The 16,732-nt window shown below is 44.1% G+C and overlaps 1 protein-coding gene across 1 annotated transcript in view; it reads right to left on the bottom strand.

Moving 5' to 3' along the window:
- rasa3 (RAS p21 protein activator 3) overlaps positions 1 to 16,732 on the bottom strand; it is a 162,082-nt gene that overhangs the window by 20,398 nt on the left and 124,952 nt on the right. Inside the window, exons 9-16 of the mRNA XM_073028960.1 lie at positions 13,156 to 13,260; positions 12,008 to 12,161; positions 9,867 to 10,015; positions 8,257 to 8,371; positions 7,391 to 7,465; positions 5,368 to 5,491; positions 4,222 to 4,328; positions 1,504 to 1,581 (exon numbers count right to left, since the gene is read on the bottom strand). Of these exons, the coding sequence (XP_072885061.1) occupies positions 1,504 to 1,581; positions 4,222 to 4,328; positions 5,368 to 5,491; positions 7,391 to 7,465; positions 8,257 to 8,371; positions 9,867 to 10,015; positions 12,008 to 12,161; positions 13,156 to 13,260 (907 nt within the window). The remainder of the gene's footprint in view (positions 1 to 1,503; positions 1,582 to 4,221; positions 4,329 to 5,367; positions 5,492 to 7,390; positions 7,466 to 8,256; positions 8,372 to 9,866; positions 10,016 to 12,007; positions 12,162 to 13,155; positions 13,261 to 16,732) is intronic.

The raw sequence follows: 16,732 nt of genomic DNA, 5'->3' as shown, positions 1-16,732 counted from the left end.
TGTTGTAGATGGGTCCAAAATAATGTACACTTTACACATAATATTGTTGCAGAATTTTAAAACTGAGAATCACTAGCCAGTGTTTATAATTCATTTACTAAGGATTTTTTTAAAAAGGTCGTGAGCCCTTTTGTTATTGACCTGGAGAACCTGGCAGGCAAGTCTGAGCTGCGTTAATATAGAGAGTTTGATCATCACAGGGTCTTGGCACAAAACCATGAGCAGATGTTGGCAACAGGAATACAAAATTCCTTAATCTATTCAGAACATATAAAATGATCACAACTAATTGTGAATAACATCAGAGTAAATTCCGCAAGCCCCCATCAGGGAGAAATGAATCAAGAGTTTGGTAGCTCGGCCTTTCACTAGTTCACTCTCAGGGCTGCAGCTGTTGCTAGTAAAGCTGGGATTTAATTTCCACTGCTGGTAAAGTAATGTTGAACCACTTTCTTTCTGAACTGCTGCCTTCTACGTGAGGCAGGTGCTCCCACAAGATATTCTGCTGTTTGCGGCAGGCATTTCAGATCATCCTCCAAGGTTGAGAGATTTCCTTCCCCGAGGAATTTTGGTGACACAGTTTACTTAAACAATAATCCAACATCCTGATTGTGAAAATAATTTTCACAGAGAATGGCTTTTTACTTACAGATGTTTTTTCCTATAATTACCATTTAAGTTCTCAGTAGCTGTGGAGAGTTCCAACTAGTCAACTCTAGAAATATTCTGTACAGAAGTCTAACGGTCTGTAATTGATAGCGTTCAGAAGGATCTCATTGAAACATACTGGGTACTGAAAGGCCTGGGTGGACATGGAGAGGATGTTTCCATTAGTTGGAGAGGGTAGCATCTGAGGGCACGGCCTCAAAGTAAAGAGATGTCTCTTTAAGACTAGAAAGAGGAGGAATTTCTTCAGCCAAAGGGTGGCAAATCTGTGGGTGCAGATATACACAGCACTGAGATATCAGGCAAGGTCATTTGATTCCAAGAAATTGGAATATTGATCATGACAGAATGTCTCTCTGGAGCTTCTTGCTCCCTCCCCTCTCCTTTCCCCTTTTCCCAACCATGATTCCCCTTTCACACTCTCAGTCCACAACAGAGACTTATATCAGAATCACGCTTATCATCACTCACATATCTCATGAAATTTGTTTCTGTTTTGCAGCAGAAGTACAGTGCAATACACAAAATTACTACAGTACTGTGCAAAATCTTGGGCACCGTAGCTTTTCATATATGCCCAAGACTTTTGCTCAGTATTGTAAGGTAGAGATTGGCATGTTCTTGATTGGTAAAGGGATTAAGGGTTGCAGGAAGACTTGATTGAATGGTAGAGCAGACTCGATGGGCCAAACAGCCTAATTCTGCCTATGGTCCACATTCCCAGCGAGCACAGTTAGAGCAAATATGGGAAAGCTGAGACAGTATGATTGAGGTTCCTATGCTGTTAAAACATCACATTCTGTCAATACAGTGCAGAATAAATGAGGGAACACTTACAGATTTGGACTTCGATAAGCTACCCAAGGTCTGGATGGTCTTGGACACGAGAGTCAGGGTCCGTGCTGTTACTGGGTCCTGAAAGAAAGAAATGATCACCAGATCCTGGATCAACACTTCCGAATGACAGAAAGTTGGAACAACTACTTGGCTTCTATAAGATAGACAGATACTTTATTTACCCCAAAGAAGCATTACAAGTGCACAGATATACAAATATCAGAAGAGAAGAAAGAAAGAATAAAAAAATACACATCTTGTGAGGAAAGACCAGGGAGGATGGGGAAGACTTTGGTATATTCAATTTTCTTCTAACTTTTGTAAATAACACTAACGTCAGGCAAGGAAATTTGTTGTGTCAGCAAATCAGATTGGTCGCCTGAAAGAAGGCTCCTTCTTTGCAAGCACCCATAATTTTTCTACCTTGCCTAATGGAATGAGCCAAGTCAATGTCTAACTGTATTATCAATGTGTATATATGTCACCATAAACCACCATGAGATTCGTTTCCCTGAACACATTTACAGGAGAATAAAGAAATACAATTTATGGAAAACTATACATAACGTAAAGAGACTGACAAACCACCAAAATGCATAAGATGCCAAATTGTGCATAATTAACTAAATGCATGAACGAATGACTGAATGAATGCATGAATGAATGAATGAATGAATAGTACCAAGATCATAAGTGAAAGTGAGACTGTAAGTTGCGGAACCAGTCAGGGTTCAGGGTAGTGAAGTTATTTACACTGATTCAGGAGCCTGAAGGTTGTAGGGTAATAACTGTTCCTGAACAAGGTGCTGTAGGACCTAAGGCTCCTGTACCTTTTGCCCCATGGTAGAAGCGAGAAGAGAGCATGTACCTTGATAACTGAGTTCACCACTTCAGTCATTGACTGCAGTGAAGTCACTTTGCAGTTGTATAAAACTTTAGTCAGGCCACACTTGGAGTATCGTGTGCTGTTGCATTACAGGAAGGACGTGGAGTATGTGACTTTGGAGAGAATGCAGAAGAGGTTCATCGGGATGCTGCCTACGTTAGAAGATATGAGCTATAAGGAGGATTTGGACAATCTTGGTTGTTTGCCCTAGAGTTTCAGAGGCTGAGGGAGAAGTATATAAAATTATGAGACACACAGATAGGGTCAATGATCAGAATATTTTTCCCCAGCATGGAAATGTCAAGTGCTAGGGGATGTAGCATTTAAGGTGAGAGGGGAAGGTTTAAAGGAAGTTTGCGAAGCAAGTTTTTTTTTACAGTGAGAGTGGTAGTGCATTTCTAGAGAAGTGACGTAATTAAGTAGAATAGCAACAGTTAATAGTTGTGTGTGTTGCAACAGTTACGAGGCATTCAGAGAGACCCATGAGCAGGCAGGGAAGTTTAAATTGCCATCACAGTCAGCACAGAGTACAGCCTGTTCCTGTGCAATATTCTGTATGATTCCTATCAGCAGCCTGGAGTTTGTAGAGTGGCTCAGCACCTATCTATTCCCTCCCCCGCCACCCCCATTTACCCAAACCTAGCTTATCAGATCTGGAAGCCAACTCGGTCAGTCAGCACTGTGCCAGTACAGAGTGACAACAGTATCTTACATAGGGTAGGCAGAGCAAGCCCAACCAATGACAGGTCAAGACCCTGTGTAGGCTTTGCTGTCTTGGCCATTTGACCTGAAAGTTTAACTCTGCATTGACCTGCTGAGTGTTTCCAAAACTCTGTTTTATTTCAGATTTCTAGAATGTTTTTGATTGTCCCACTTAGACACTATTAACAACACAGAAGGCAGCGAAATACTGGTCACTGTGCAGCACTGACGGCAACACCCAACAGATCAGATGAGTTGTCAAAAATCATGGCTGTCACCGTGTACACAGCAAGATCCCAGTACAACAGGATATATAAAACTATCTGTTTTGGTGATGCAGGTTGAGAGATAAATATTAATGAGTACTGGGGAAAGCCTCTGTGTTAAGCAGTGCCAGAGTATCTTCTATCGGCTGTGAGAAGCAGCCTCCCTGCCACTGCAGTGCTCCTTCAGTACTGCAAGGGGAGAGTTTATCTGGCTTTGGGCTCAGGAAAGCATCAAAGATCAAAGTAAATTTATTGTCAAAGTATGTACATGTCACCAGAAACTACCCTGAGGTTCATTTTCTTGCAGGCATTCACAGAAGAACAAAGAAATACAACAGAACGACACACAAAGACTGACAAACAACCAATGTGTAAAAGATTAGACAAGTTAGATAGATAGATAAAACTGAGAGTGTGAGTTGGTGAGTATTTGAAAGTGAGTTCATAGGTTGTGGGATCAGTTCAGTGAAGTGATCTACACTGGTTGAGGACCTTGAACGTTGAAGGGTAATAACTGTTCTAGAACTTGGTAGTGTTGGACCTAAGCTCTTTCATCTCCAAGTAGTATTGGCATTAAATTATTAAACTAGAAACTATCCGTCTTGGATAGTTAATGTTACATAAAAAGGCATGTAGAACAGAGTCAGACAGGGCCTCATTCACTTGTGAAGTGATAGTGAAGGACCCACATTTCAGGCAGAGAAGGAACTTCATCCAGCTCCCATTCTGTTGTCCACACTTACAGCTGTATTTGCTTGCCCTTTTGTACTCTGTCTCACCGGGCTTCTAAAAGCATCCTGATCATTGCGACAGACTAGTACCTGGCACTGTTTGCTCTGGGCAAAGTCCGCAGAGTGAACTTACTGGGTGGTGAAGATGCAGCTGGAACAGGTTGGGTGACAGAATGGCTGGAGCAAAGAATCGCAGGAAGATGAAACTGCTTACAGCTGTGTATCGCACATCAGGATCACCTAGAGAAAGAAGTTCCACATTACCACTGGATAGCTATGCTTGGACTTAAATAGATGCTTTCAGGTACATGAATGCAGCATTAGGACCTCTGTTGATGTAGAACCATAGACACATACATCACTAAGTGTCATCCTAACAACACAGCAGTACTGTCGCTCTCGAGCCATTCTAAAACCATTCCTCTGATCCTGGGCCTCTCTGTATCCCCGTTTTTCATAATCTCCACCTACTGGAATTGATGGAAATCCCTCCCCAAGATTCCTCACCTCCCTGCCATGTTCAAGATGTACCTGAAACTTTCCTCTTTCAGCAGGCTTTTGCTCGGCTTTCTCATGTCCCCTTTGGAGTTTGGCTCCCTTGAGACACGCACAAAACAAAGAGCTAGAGTGCTCCCAGCAGGTGGTAGGTGAGCGATGCACGTTGGGTACAAGTTTATGTCCATGCATAAGAGTCTGGAAAACATCCCTTTATCTGTATTGTTACATTGAAGTGCATAGAAATCACAGGCCATTCAGCCCCTTGACTCCAGAACAGCCTTCTCCTTTAATCTCCTTCTATCCCTCTCTCACTCATGTTTCTCTCACTTCCTCAAACTCATCTCTGCTCCCTGGCTTGACCCCTCCCCATAAAAGTCAGTTCCACACTCACTGGCCTCTCGGGAAAGAAGTTTCTCCTGAATTTCTGATTAGATTTTTTATTAACTATCTCTTACAGATGGCCTCTGCCTTCATCAAAAGTGTCGAAATATCTTCTCTACATTTACCCTGTTAAACAGTTTCATCATTTAACAGAGTTTGGGCCAGTTCACAGTCCTGCCCCAGCCACTTCAGAATTTCCCCATCACACGAACCTCCCAGCCTACCACTTTGCTTGTAAACATTGCTGTTGCTTCCCAGTGCCTTGGTATCCCATTGACAACGTGGAGACAAGTGCGCACGACTGTGAGTGCAAGCTAACAATGATGAACAGAAAGCAGAACTCGACACACGGATGAAGATCAGTACAAGGTTAGTGGTTATGTACGATGCCACACTCTACCTTGGAATCTCTTGGCAGCAGACTCCCTCAGCGAGAAGAAAATGTCACACATGACTGTGGGACAGCTCATGCCCGACTTTGTGATGACATTGAAAATTTTTTCAACGTACTGTCTGAGGTTATCCTGAAATACAACGGAACAGTGACAATAGTGCTTTGAGTTCCTGCACTGGGTTCCACGAGATACAGTCTCTGAGAGTCAACTACCCTGGACTTACCCTCAGCTTGAGGGCACCCTCACCACAACGGTCACCAGTTTACTCACTCACAGGTCACATTAGAGCTGACAAGCCCAGCATTCACAATCACCTCAGCCACGAGGAGCACCGCAGATGTACGACGGCAAGGGAATCCCGCTGCAGTCAGCCGTGACAAAGTCAGGCAGGCATGAGACTGGAGTCACAGGTGGGCCCAGACTGGACAAGGAAGGACGATCTCCTTCCCAAAAAAGCAACAATGAACCAACTGGTAATACAGCAGACTCACAGACACTTTAACTGATCTTTTCCTGGGTCAATTCTGCATGACAATGGAGGAGGCTACTTGGACCATCAAGTCTATGCCAACAGTCAAACCCATCTTGGCAAACCTACTTACCTCATTTTCCTATAACTAGTCTCTTTTGCACATCATAAAGCACAGAAATAGACCCAACATGTCCACGCAGTCCACCTTACCCACCCTGCTTATAGACTGTTTCTCCCACTCCCATCAGGGAAGAGGCTACATACCATCCACACCAGGACCACTAGACTCAAACGCAGTTACGTCCCCAAGCAGTAAGGCTGATCCAGCCATTAACCCATCCTACCATTATATACACATCACCTAGTGTCACTTCATGTACATACAGTTAGTCTATGCATGTAACAGTTACTTGTGCATTGTGTTTTATTGGATTGCTATTACAGTTATATTTACTGTATTTTATGTTTTTTTAAATTATGTATGATCATTGTGTTTGAACCCCCCCCCCCCCCCACCCTGGTTTCCTTGGCTGCGTAGGTCTAGGGAATACACACTCCGGTACCTCCAAAGCTGTGAGATTGAAATGGCTCTCCCATCCCAAACCCCGGTTTGTATGGATGCTGTGTAATTTGTGATCCTGTTACAACTCAGTGCCAAGAAATAACAGATAGTACACTGCGTACAATTAAAGAAATTATATTTATGAATCGTAACTTAACTAAAGGGTTAACTAAGCCTAGTAATTTCTAAGGTAGGGACATGTTCGGCACAACTTTGTGGGCCGAAGGGCCTGTATTGTGCTGTAGGTTTTCTATGTTTCTATGGTTAGTAAAGAAAAAAAACAAAAAGGGCTCACTATAAATAAACAGTTAAATGTGCACAAGTTGGAGCTCAATTCTTCCCGAATGTAATATTCACTGATCTGCAGTCAACCTCGGCACCTTGCTCCATCGAATCACAGTCCCCCACTGGGTTGAATCCTATGCCCGGTTCTCCCCAGTGTCTGCTCTCTTCATCTCCCGCTGAACATAGGACTCCAGCTCCCACTGGACACGACACAAAAAACCGCTCCCCGATTGGACGGCTCACATTCCAAAGTACCCGTTATCTCTCACCATAACCCAAACACTGCTTCTACAGACACATCTTTACGTCAGCAGTGAAACCTGTCCCATGGTGTTACATGTTTTATTCTGCTGTGTCAGATTGATAGTATCAACCTCCTTTATACTCGCACACTGAGGAATGACAATAAAAAATCTTGAATCATGCCCTCTATACTAATCCCATTTACTGACGAGTGGTCTCCAGCTTTCTACACACTGTCAAGTCAAGTGTTTGACTCAGTACATTTAGCTCAAGTGAGGGTATTTGCCTTCACCAATCCTTCAGGCAGATTCCAGATTCCAACCTCAAGGTGAGAAAAGATCTTTCTCAGATGCTGTCTAAACCTCTTACTCCTTGTTCTAAACCTCACCACAAATTGTAATTCAGATTCAGAACATAATTCAATGTAAGTGGTGGACTGGTGATCTATAATGTCAAAGGCTCTCACCATGTTCGACTCCAGGTTCTCACCGTCCTTCAGCTTAACTGGGTCAATCTCACAGGACTTATGAACTTCACATATCTGGGAAACAAAAGTGAAATTATGATTTAATCAACATCTGTACCAACAGCTGCCACTTTAAGTAATACAAATGATCTGAGCTTCGTGGTCCCTCCTTCAACCAAAGTCTCACCCTAAATGAAGACATAAAATTAGTCCGCAAATGATGAATCTTCAAAAGTCCTAACAATCCCTGTATGATTCCTTTCAATCCTCAGAGATTATATCGAATTTTATGAATGCTGAAGGACACTAATCCCCTCCCTCAAGGCCAACAAGGTTGCAGCATAATTGCACTGTATTCAGTTCTTGTTTTAAGTCTGACCTGAGCTCCCTGGTAGTGAGTGAACAGGTTGAAGTCTGCTTTGTTAGAGAGGGTATATGGTTCTCTGTGTTAGGTGTCTGAGAGTGGAGTTTTCTAATTTTGAACTCCGTTTCTCCCAGTTGATTTCCCTATGTGTACCCATTAGTGTGCATTTGTGAGAAAATGTACGTGTGTGTGAGAGATACGCAAATGAGCGGATGAGTGTGAGACTGTGTGTGAGCTCATTAAAATGTGTACCAAGTGTTTGTGTGTTGGTATGTGTATGAGAATCAATGTACAGCCAGGGAACACATGTTTGTGTGCACAGATGTATCTAAGAGGGAATGTAGGCGTGTGTATGAGTGGATTTGCAAAAGTGAGCAACTCTGTGTGAAGCGGAACATGTATGAGAGGGAACAGGTGTGTGCGAGATGAAAACTGGCGTGCACATGCAAGTGTTTTGCGTCACTGATCGACCTAATCAGCCTCACACACAGTTCCTGGTTACCTCATCGACAACAGGCTTCAGTGTGACCTGTAGGTAGTGCCTCCCCGCCAGTTTCATCGTCTCATCGATGCACTTGGAGGTCAGGGAGTTTCCTCGAAAGATGGTGTTTGGATCTCTGGAAAGGAAGAGATTTGCATCATGACCACTTTGGAAGATCTTTGTTGAAGGAGATACTGGATGGAAGTCTGAAGCTCTTCCCACCTTTGAACTGTTATCGCTCATGGAGTCTGGCAGGCAGACCGTTCCCCCCGACCCCCACTGCCCACTTCCATTCGCTAGTACGATCAGCTGATCTCAGCTCCCTGCTCACCAACAAAGCACTAGTCTCTCCTGCAATTTGGCCCTTTGTATCCATGCAATTCCATGGAGTATTTTAGCTCCCTTACCCTCACCTCTTAACTCTTGGCCAGCACAGTAGTGTAATCGCTTTACAGCACTAGCAATCACCGATCCCGTCACTGCCCTCAAGGAATTTATACATTTTCCCCATGACCGCGCTGTTTCCTCCAAGTGCTTCAGTTTCCTCCCAAATTCCAAAGACGCATAGTTGGGGTTAGTGAGTGGAGGGCAATATATGTTGGAGCCAGAAGTTTGCTTGCAGGCTGCCTAGCACAATCCTCGCATTTCACTGTATGTTTCGATGTGACAAATAAAACTAATCTTATAACTGTTTTAATAACCCCACAAACCACAGAGGCCAGACCAGCAGCCTTTGATCCAAACAGTGAGAGAAAAACAGCTCCATTTATATAGTGCCTTTAATGCACTAAAATCTCCCAATGCCTTTCAACTTTATACATTACACGCATTAGGGATTTGCTGTGGTGTGTTGGTCAGGGCACAACACGCAACAAAAATAATATTCAACAATTATAACAATAAAATTTTGCATACAATAAACTTAGAGGTTCAAGTACGGATATGGAATAAAATGTGAATGAATACCAGCATGTACTTACGATGTAAACAGCATTATAAAAAGTAGTTTGAAGTGTTTACAGCACCTTGCGGTGACTGAGATATTAGATTGGGGGTGGGGGGGTGGGGTGGCTAATTAGCATGGTTAATCAGATTAACCGTATGTGGGAAGAAACTTTTAAGATGGTGTGAAGTTTTAGCCCTATAACGCTTCCCAGAAGGGAGATTTTGAAAAAGGCCGCTTCCTGGATGGGTCGTGTCCACAATGATTTTTTCCTGCATGCTTTTTTGTCCTGGATATGTACGTCCAACAGTGATGGCAGGCTGCAGCCAGTGACCATTTTAGCTGACCTCACGGCTTCCTGTAGTTTTTGTATATTGAGAGAGGATGCTGCACCAAACCACACAGTGATGGCTGATGTGAGGATGCTCTCTACGATGTAGTAACCAGTAACTCACCTGTGCCTTCAGCACACATACAACACATTAAGCACTTTGTCCTTTCCTGCCTCTGATGCCCACATTTGGCGGAGGGGTGTGAGCAGGACGAAGAGAGCTATACAGTGGAGTGGTTTGTGGAAGGGAAGGAGTGCAGCACGCGGGCAGGGTGAAGGGAGACCAGGGCAGTGGGGTTATCTCATGCACACGCCACTCGGAATCAGGCAGCTGGGAATTTCGCCCTTTTTACTTACAGGGTGCGGTTTATTTCCGCATTGGCGATGGCACTGATGAAGGGAACAATCTTCCCGTAGTGCAGGAAGAGCCGGACCAAAGGCATGGCAGCTTGCTGCTTCTCACGGCACACCTCCCCCAGCACGTGGGCGGCCGACGCAGAGACTGGCTGTGGTGATGGGGGGGGGGGGGGATGGAGGGAGCAGCAGAGGTGAGGAGGGAGGAGGTGTGGAGGGAGGTGTTGTTAGCAGAAAGATGAGTGTGCAGAGAGGGGAAGGGGTGCACGGGGAGGAAAAAACAGAGAATTGAGGAAACAGGGAGGGGAAAAGTATTGAGGAAGGGGAGAGGAGATTGGGATAGCAGGGAAGGGTGAGCACAGTGTGGAGTGAGATGGAATAACAGGAGAGGCAATCAATGGAGGAAGCAAGAGGGAGAGACGAGCAAGGAGGTTGGGGAGGGCAAAATGATGAGGATGTTATGTGAGAGAAGAGAAAGGTTGGGAGGGTGGTGAGTGTGCAGAGGGAATATTGAGGAGAGATGTCCAGGAAGGAGGAGAGAAATGAAGCCAGAGAAAACATGGTCAGATTACATTTGGGGACAAAATAAACCGTAACATCACTCATCATGTTGTGGAGGAAGACGAACAGCGGAGTTTACACCAGCTGGTGGAACAGGAGGCCCATTGACCTCCCACCTCTGTATGAGCCAAGACTCTTAATACCACCTCCCTGCCCTTTCCCCAAGGACTTCCCACTCAAACACTGCTTCAGTCCCCTTTCAGTGTTCCACTTGCAAAATGCATCGCTCACAACTACCAGGTGTCAACAGGAGAGGGCAGTAATACACTGTGGGGTAACCCAGTTGACCGGGAGCGCTGTAACAAACGAAATCTTTAGGAGTGCTTTAAGCACACAGATGATGAAGTGATAAACAGAAAGTGGGAGATACACTTTCAGTGTGAAATTGGGGCCATTTTAAATTCCCAACAAAGAAGTTTGCGTAAGTGCTGTAGAGTCTCCAGTTATTCAGCCCATCAGATTCATAGACTCATGAAGGCTGGCAGAGTGGCATAACTAAAGGAGCTGCCACCTCACAGTGCCAGTGCCACAGTTTGATCCCAGTTTTGAGGTTTACACATACTCCCTGTGACTGTGAGGGCTTCTCCCGGGTACTCCCGCTTTCTCCCACGTCCCAAAGACGGGTGGCATTGGTGGGGTAATTGGCTGCTGTAAGTTACCCCAGTAGTTAGCTTACGAGGAGCTAATGAGAATGTGGGTTTGATGTTGTATCAGTGTAAATGGGTGGTTGATGGTTAGCACAGACTCACTGGGCCGAAGGGCCTTTAACCATGCTCTATCCCACCGTGGGCATGCCTGTGAATAGAGCATAGAGATTGCCCCTTCAGCCCATTTAGTTCATGCTGACCAGCCAGCGTCCATTAGCAGACATCCCGTTTTATTAACTCTAGAATGGGCCTGTTATGGGGTAAAGTTGGACCCTTGATCTCTCAGTTTACCCTGTCATGACCCTTGCACTTTATTGTTTGCCTGCACTGCACTTTCTCTGCAACTGTAACAATATATTCTCAATTCTGCTATTGCTTTCCTTTTGTACTACCTCAATATACTTACGTTTGGAATAATCTGTGTATAACTTTTCAGTGCATCTCAGAATAAATGACAATAATAAATCAATTACTAACTCCCTCAATATTCTCATCAAATCACCCCGAGTCTACCATTCCCCATTCGCAGTGGTAATTTAGCTCAGCAACTGATGCATCACGCAATGTGGGAGGAACCGGAGCACGGGGAGGGTCACAGGGAGAACATGCAAACTCCTCAGATAGCACCATATCGGGATTAAACTAGGGTTATTGGAGCTTTGAGGCTGTGGCTCGTGTGGTTGAAATGTGCTGCTACGTAGCATCCTCTGCCCATCACCTCATATTCCTTTCTCCAGCTTCTTACTTCCCAAGTTCTTTGTTTCACAGCTACTTACAGCAGTCTCGTGCTTTCTATGCTTCCTGCTCTGCATAAGCCAGCATTATCCTCGGTCTGGTGTGAGGGTTATGAATGAGTGAGCGCCAGGCCTGTGGGACTCTCACTGGGTCTGGGTCAGGGTCAGGATTAAGATTGCGGGCACCACACATCACTCGTACCTCAACGTCTGCTGATTTTATTACAAGGTCCCTCAGTGGATCGTAATAATGAGATGGAAATACGTGGTCTTCCGTATAAACAATGTTTAGCCGTAGGGAACCCAGGTCGACTGGTTTAACGGGTTTCCCATTATCTCTGGGATGCAGGAAGTACCTGTGAAATTTGCAAACCAAAAAGGCATGAATGGTAAAAACTATTCCGTCACATCACAATCCAATACACTTCCTGGTTCAGTAACTCTACAATTCATTTACAATCCAACAGTCTACTTGGATAAGGAGTTCACAGTTGCTTTTTCCGGCTCACAAAGTATGAGATGCCCCTGCAGCAGTTGCTGATGCTTTTTCTAAACTCCACCAGCAACAAGCCACTACATAAAAGCTCCTGGAAACTAAGTACCCGGTAGTCACCAGCTTTACTAGGGTTACGTTACTCAGGAAGACTGAGGTTATAGGACCAAGGATCAACTTCATTCGCCAAATACATTTAACAAGTTCGAAATATTGCGGAATATTGGTAGCTCAGCCTGGGTATTTGGAAGTATGGTTGATCACCAGACTTAGCAAAATGTTCGCAGATGTTTTGGCTCCAACTGAGAATCATTTACATCAATTAATTGCTGTGGTGTGTTGGTCAGGGCTTGGTATGCAACAGAAAACAACATTATGAGAGGCACAGAATGGGTAAATGTAAGCAGGGTTTTCCCCCACCGAGGTACGAAGAGACTAGAACTAGAGGTCATGGGCTAAGGGTGAAAGATGAAATACTTAAAAGGAACATGAGGGGAACTTTTTCACTCAGAGGGTGGTGTGAGTGTGGAATGAACTGCCAGCGGAAATTGTAAATGTGATTTTGATTTCTCAAATAGAAAAAGAGAAATGTTGACTTTCCCCAGTTCTGATTAAATATCGTCGCCCTGAACTGTTTCTCTCTCCACACACACTGCCAGATTTGTTGACTATCCCAGCAGTTTCTGTTCCTATTTCAGATTTCCAGCATCCTTCAGCCTCTCGCTTCCCCACCCGAAGCCTCCATTTATTTATACCCCATATAGTTACATTTTCTCCACCTGGTCACCAGTAACCAACACCTAAATGCAATGACTGAACAAAACCTGTGACCTGGGGCTCCCTCTGCTCTCAATTACCATGCTTGGTGGGAAGAAGTCTGCTTCAGGATCTTCAGTGGAAGTCGGAGTTCTCCCAGAAATTCATCGCCAAACTTTAAGTTACTGGCGTTCCAAAGCCCAATCCTAGAAAAATAAGATTCACTATGTCAGCAGCAGTGCAACAAGACACAAGGCATCAGAGAGCATATTACATCAGTACCTCAAAGTAAGTGCAAGTCCAGCATGCCTTTTACATGGTATGATGGTGTGAGAATTAGTAATTTATTGAGTACCGGTAATATTAATGACCAGGAAGCTGCCAGGTTATCATAAAACCCAGTGGTTTGATGATGTCCTTCAGGGAAGGATATCTGTCATGGCTGTTTGGCCTGGACCTGTATGTTACTCCAGACCCACACCAATGTGGATAACCCAGAGCAGTGGCCAGCAGCACATTCAGTGAAGGTACACGAAGACAGACTCCTCAATACTGCCACATTCTGGGAAATAAAAGAAAAACAAACTACTCCCTGGTGGAAACTGAAAAGTCAAGACTGTCATACTGTATATCGTGGTGCAAAGTTGACGTTTCCAGTCTCTGTGATCACTCACAAAACAAACAATTAGTTGAACCAATTCCTAAGTAAGTTAATCTGTGTTTGTGGCAAACAGCCCGGCTGGGAGGAACACAGTTCAGAGATGTAACTGTTTGACTCATGGTATTTCTGCAAGCCATCTGCCATCTACAGATAGAGAAAAGATTGCAGAATTACCTCGAGCAAACTTCTATAGCTATCCCCATCGTTCAGGCCATGCTCTCTTCTTGTAGCTGCCATCGGGAAGGAGGTAGGGGAGCCTTAGGTACCACACCACCAGATTCAGGAACACTTATTACCCTTCAAACATCAAGTTCCTGAAACTGTGGATAACTTCACTTTCAAGGACTCTACAACTCATGTTCTTGGTATTATTAATTAATTGTGTTTTTTTTGTATTTGCACGGTTTGTCTTCTTTTGCACACTGATTGTCTGTCAGTCTGTGTAGTTTTTCATTGATTCTATCGTATTCCTTTGTTCTACTGTGAATGCCTGCAGGAAAATGAATGTCACAGTAGTAATGGTGACATATACATACTTGCATAGTAACTTTACTTTGGACTTTGACTCTACACTGTGGCTCTGCTGAGAAATGAGACAGTGACATACTTCACCAATCAATGTTCCCACAGTTTAAAAGCATACAACTGATATTTCAACAGTTACTTGGCAGAGTGAAGCCAGTACCCAAGAGCAAGAAGGACACATTTCAAGATGTGTTTGTCATTAAGCAAATCTAAAAAAAAGCATTCTTGTGGTTAGTGATATACGTCCAATTTAAAAAAAAAACACATTTCTTGTCAGTACAGTGGTTTGCAAATGTTATGTTTACTTCACGTCACCATGAGAGGATGTACCAAGTCAAAGCCTCAGCAATGCTGGAAGGAAACTATGGAAGGAGAGAAAAACAGGATGGAATTGCACAATACTACGTGAAACTTTGCAGACAGGGGCATCAGGAAATGTTTTACAGTTAATGGAAGATCTATGGGCATGGGTGACACAGCAACCAAATTCCTCCTGTGTAAAGTTAAAAAAAAATCTTTTGTTGTTAGTGCTTGTTAAAGGACTAGTGGCTCAGAGCTGAGGAATATTCCTGGTACATCAAAAGGCAAAAATCTACATTGGCACTGAGTCCTAAATGGAAAAAAAACATTTTATCTGAATGAATCATGGCATGGTATGACAACTGCTCTGCCCGAGACCACAAGAAACTGTAGCGAATTGTGGGCACAGCTCAGCACATCACAAAAACCAGCTACCCCTCCACAGACTCTGTCTGCACCTTTTGCTTCTTCGGTAAAGGACCCACACACCCCAGACATTCTCTCTTCTCCCCTCAAACTGGGCAGAAGGTAAAAAAGCCTGAAAGCAAGTACCAGCAGGCTCAAGGCCATCTTCTATCCCATTGTTGTAAGACAATTCAAAGGTTCCCTAGATGGACACTTGACATCACAACCTACTTCATCGTGGCCCTTGCACCCTATTGCCTGCCCGTATGGCATTTTCTCTATAAGGGTTTCACTTTATTCTGCACCTTGTGATTGTTTTTCCTGGCACTACCTCAACGTGTGCTGTAATGAATAGATCTGTATGAACAGAATGCAAACTTTGGTAAACTACAGTACTTAAATAAACCAATTTACCAAAAGAGAATGCTGAAAATACTCAGCAGGCTGGGAAGCAATGTGGTGAAGGAAGTTTCAGGTGAGGATCTCTCGTTAACACAGTAAATAAAAGGCAACCTGACACTCTTGACTGTTCCTCTCTCTACGGACGCTACCTGACCGGATGAGTAATTCCAACTACCTTTCCATCACATAACATGGCTTAATCGAAGGGGTAAAAATAGATCCAGGGGAGGGGTATTGTTGATGGGAGTTGTTTGCTCTTTATCTCCACAGAACCACTTTATTTTTTTGCCAGTTCTGAACAGTTCAAAAGGATTTTAATCCTGCACTCCCCTTACACCATGCATCCTTTAATAGTCTAATTCCATTCTTCCCTGACTAGAAGCATCCCTGAATATTTTTTCTTCACGTGTGTGGGGTTCATATGGAAGGGAGCATTGCTCAGCCTGTTAGAATAATTTCTAGCCGCAGACTAAATGTTTATATGTTAAGACTGCTTTAGAGGGACAGCACTATAATGTGCACTTCTGCCCAACGAGCCCAATTGCACGACGTGGCCAGTTAATGTACTAACCTGTACGTGTGGGAGGAAACCTGTGCAGTCACGGGGAGAATTTACAAACTGCTTACACACAGCAGCGTGACTGACTCCAGGTCACCGGCCCTGTGAAGCGTCACACTAACCGTTACGCTGTCATGCTGCTGCCGAAAGGCGGTGACTGTCTATTACACCAGGATACAGGTCTGCCTTGAATTCAGGTGTAATTGACCCTGAGCACAACCACCACCCCAGGAGATCAAGAAAGATAAACCTATTCTGCACAGACACAAGACTTTCAAATAACCTGCTTTCTGTTAGTAAGACCATAAGACATGGGAGCAGAATTAGGCCATTCAGCCCATCGGTTATGCTCTCCCATTCCATCATGCATGACTTATTATCCCTCTCAAACCCCATTCTTCTGCCTTCTCCCCATTAACTTTTGACACTAAACTAACCAAAAATTTATAACTGCTGCTTTAAATATACCCAAAGACTTGGCCTCCACAGCTGGCTGTGGCAATTAATTCCATAGACTCCCCCTTTCTGTTCTAAAAGGGATGTCGCTGTAGTCTGAGACTGTGCCCTCTGGCTTGACTCACCCACTGCAGGAAACATCCTCTCACATCCACTCTGTCTAGGCCTTTCAGTCGGTTTTAATGAGATCCCCCCTCAATCTTCCAGCAAATACAGACCCAGGGCCATCAAATGTTAATCTTTTCATTCCCAGAATCATTCTTCTGAACCTCCTCTGGACCCCCTCCAATGTCAGCAGATCTTTTCTTTGATAAGGGGCCCAAAATGTTCACAATACTTAAAGTGGCTTTTATAGTCTAGTCCTTTGTTC

Source organism: Hemitrygon akajei, chromosome 2 (assembly GCF_048418815.1).
Source record: "Hemitrygon akajei chromosome 2, sHemAka1.3, whole genome shotgun sequence".
NCBI lineage: Eukaryota > Metazoa > Chordata > Chondrichthyes > Myliobatiformes > Dasyatidae > Hemitrygon > Hemitrygon akajei.
Note: the sequence above shows the minus strand (reverse complement) of the source record. Positions and strands in the feature narration are given on the sequence as shown.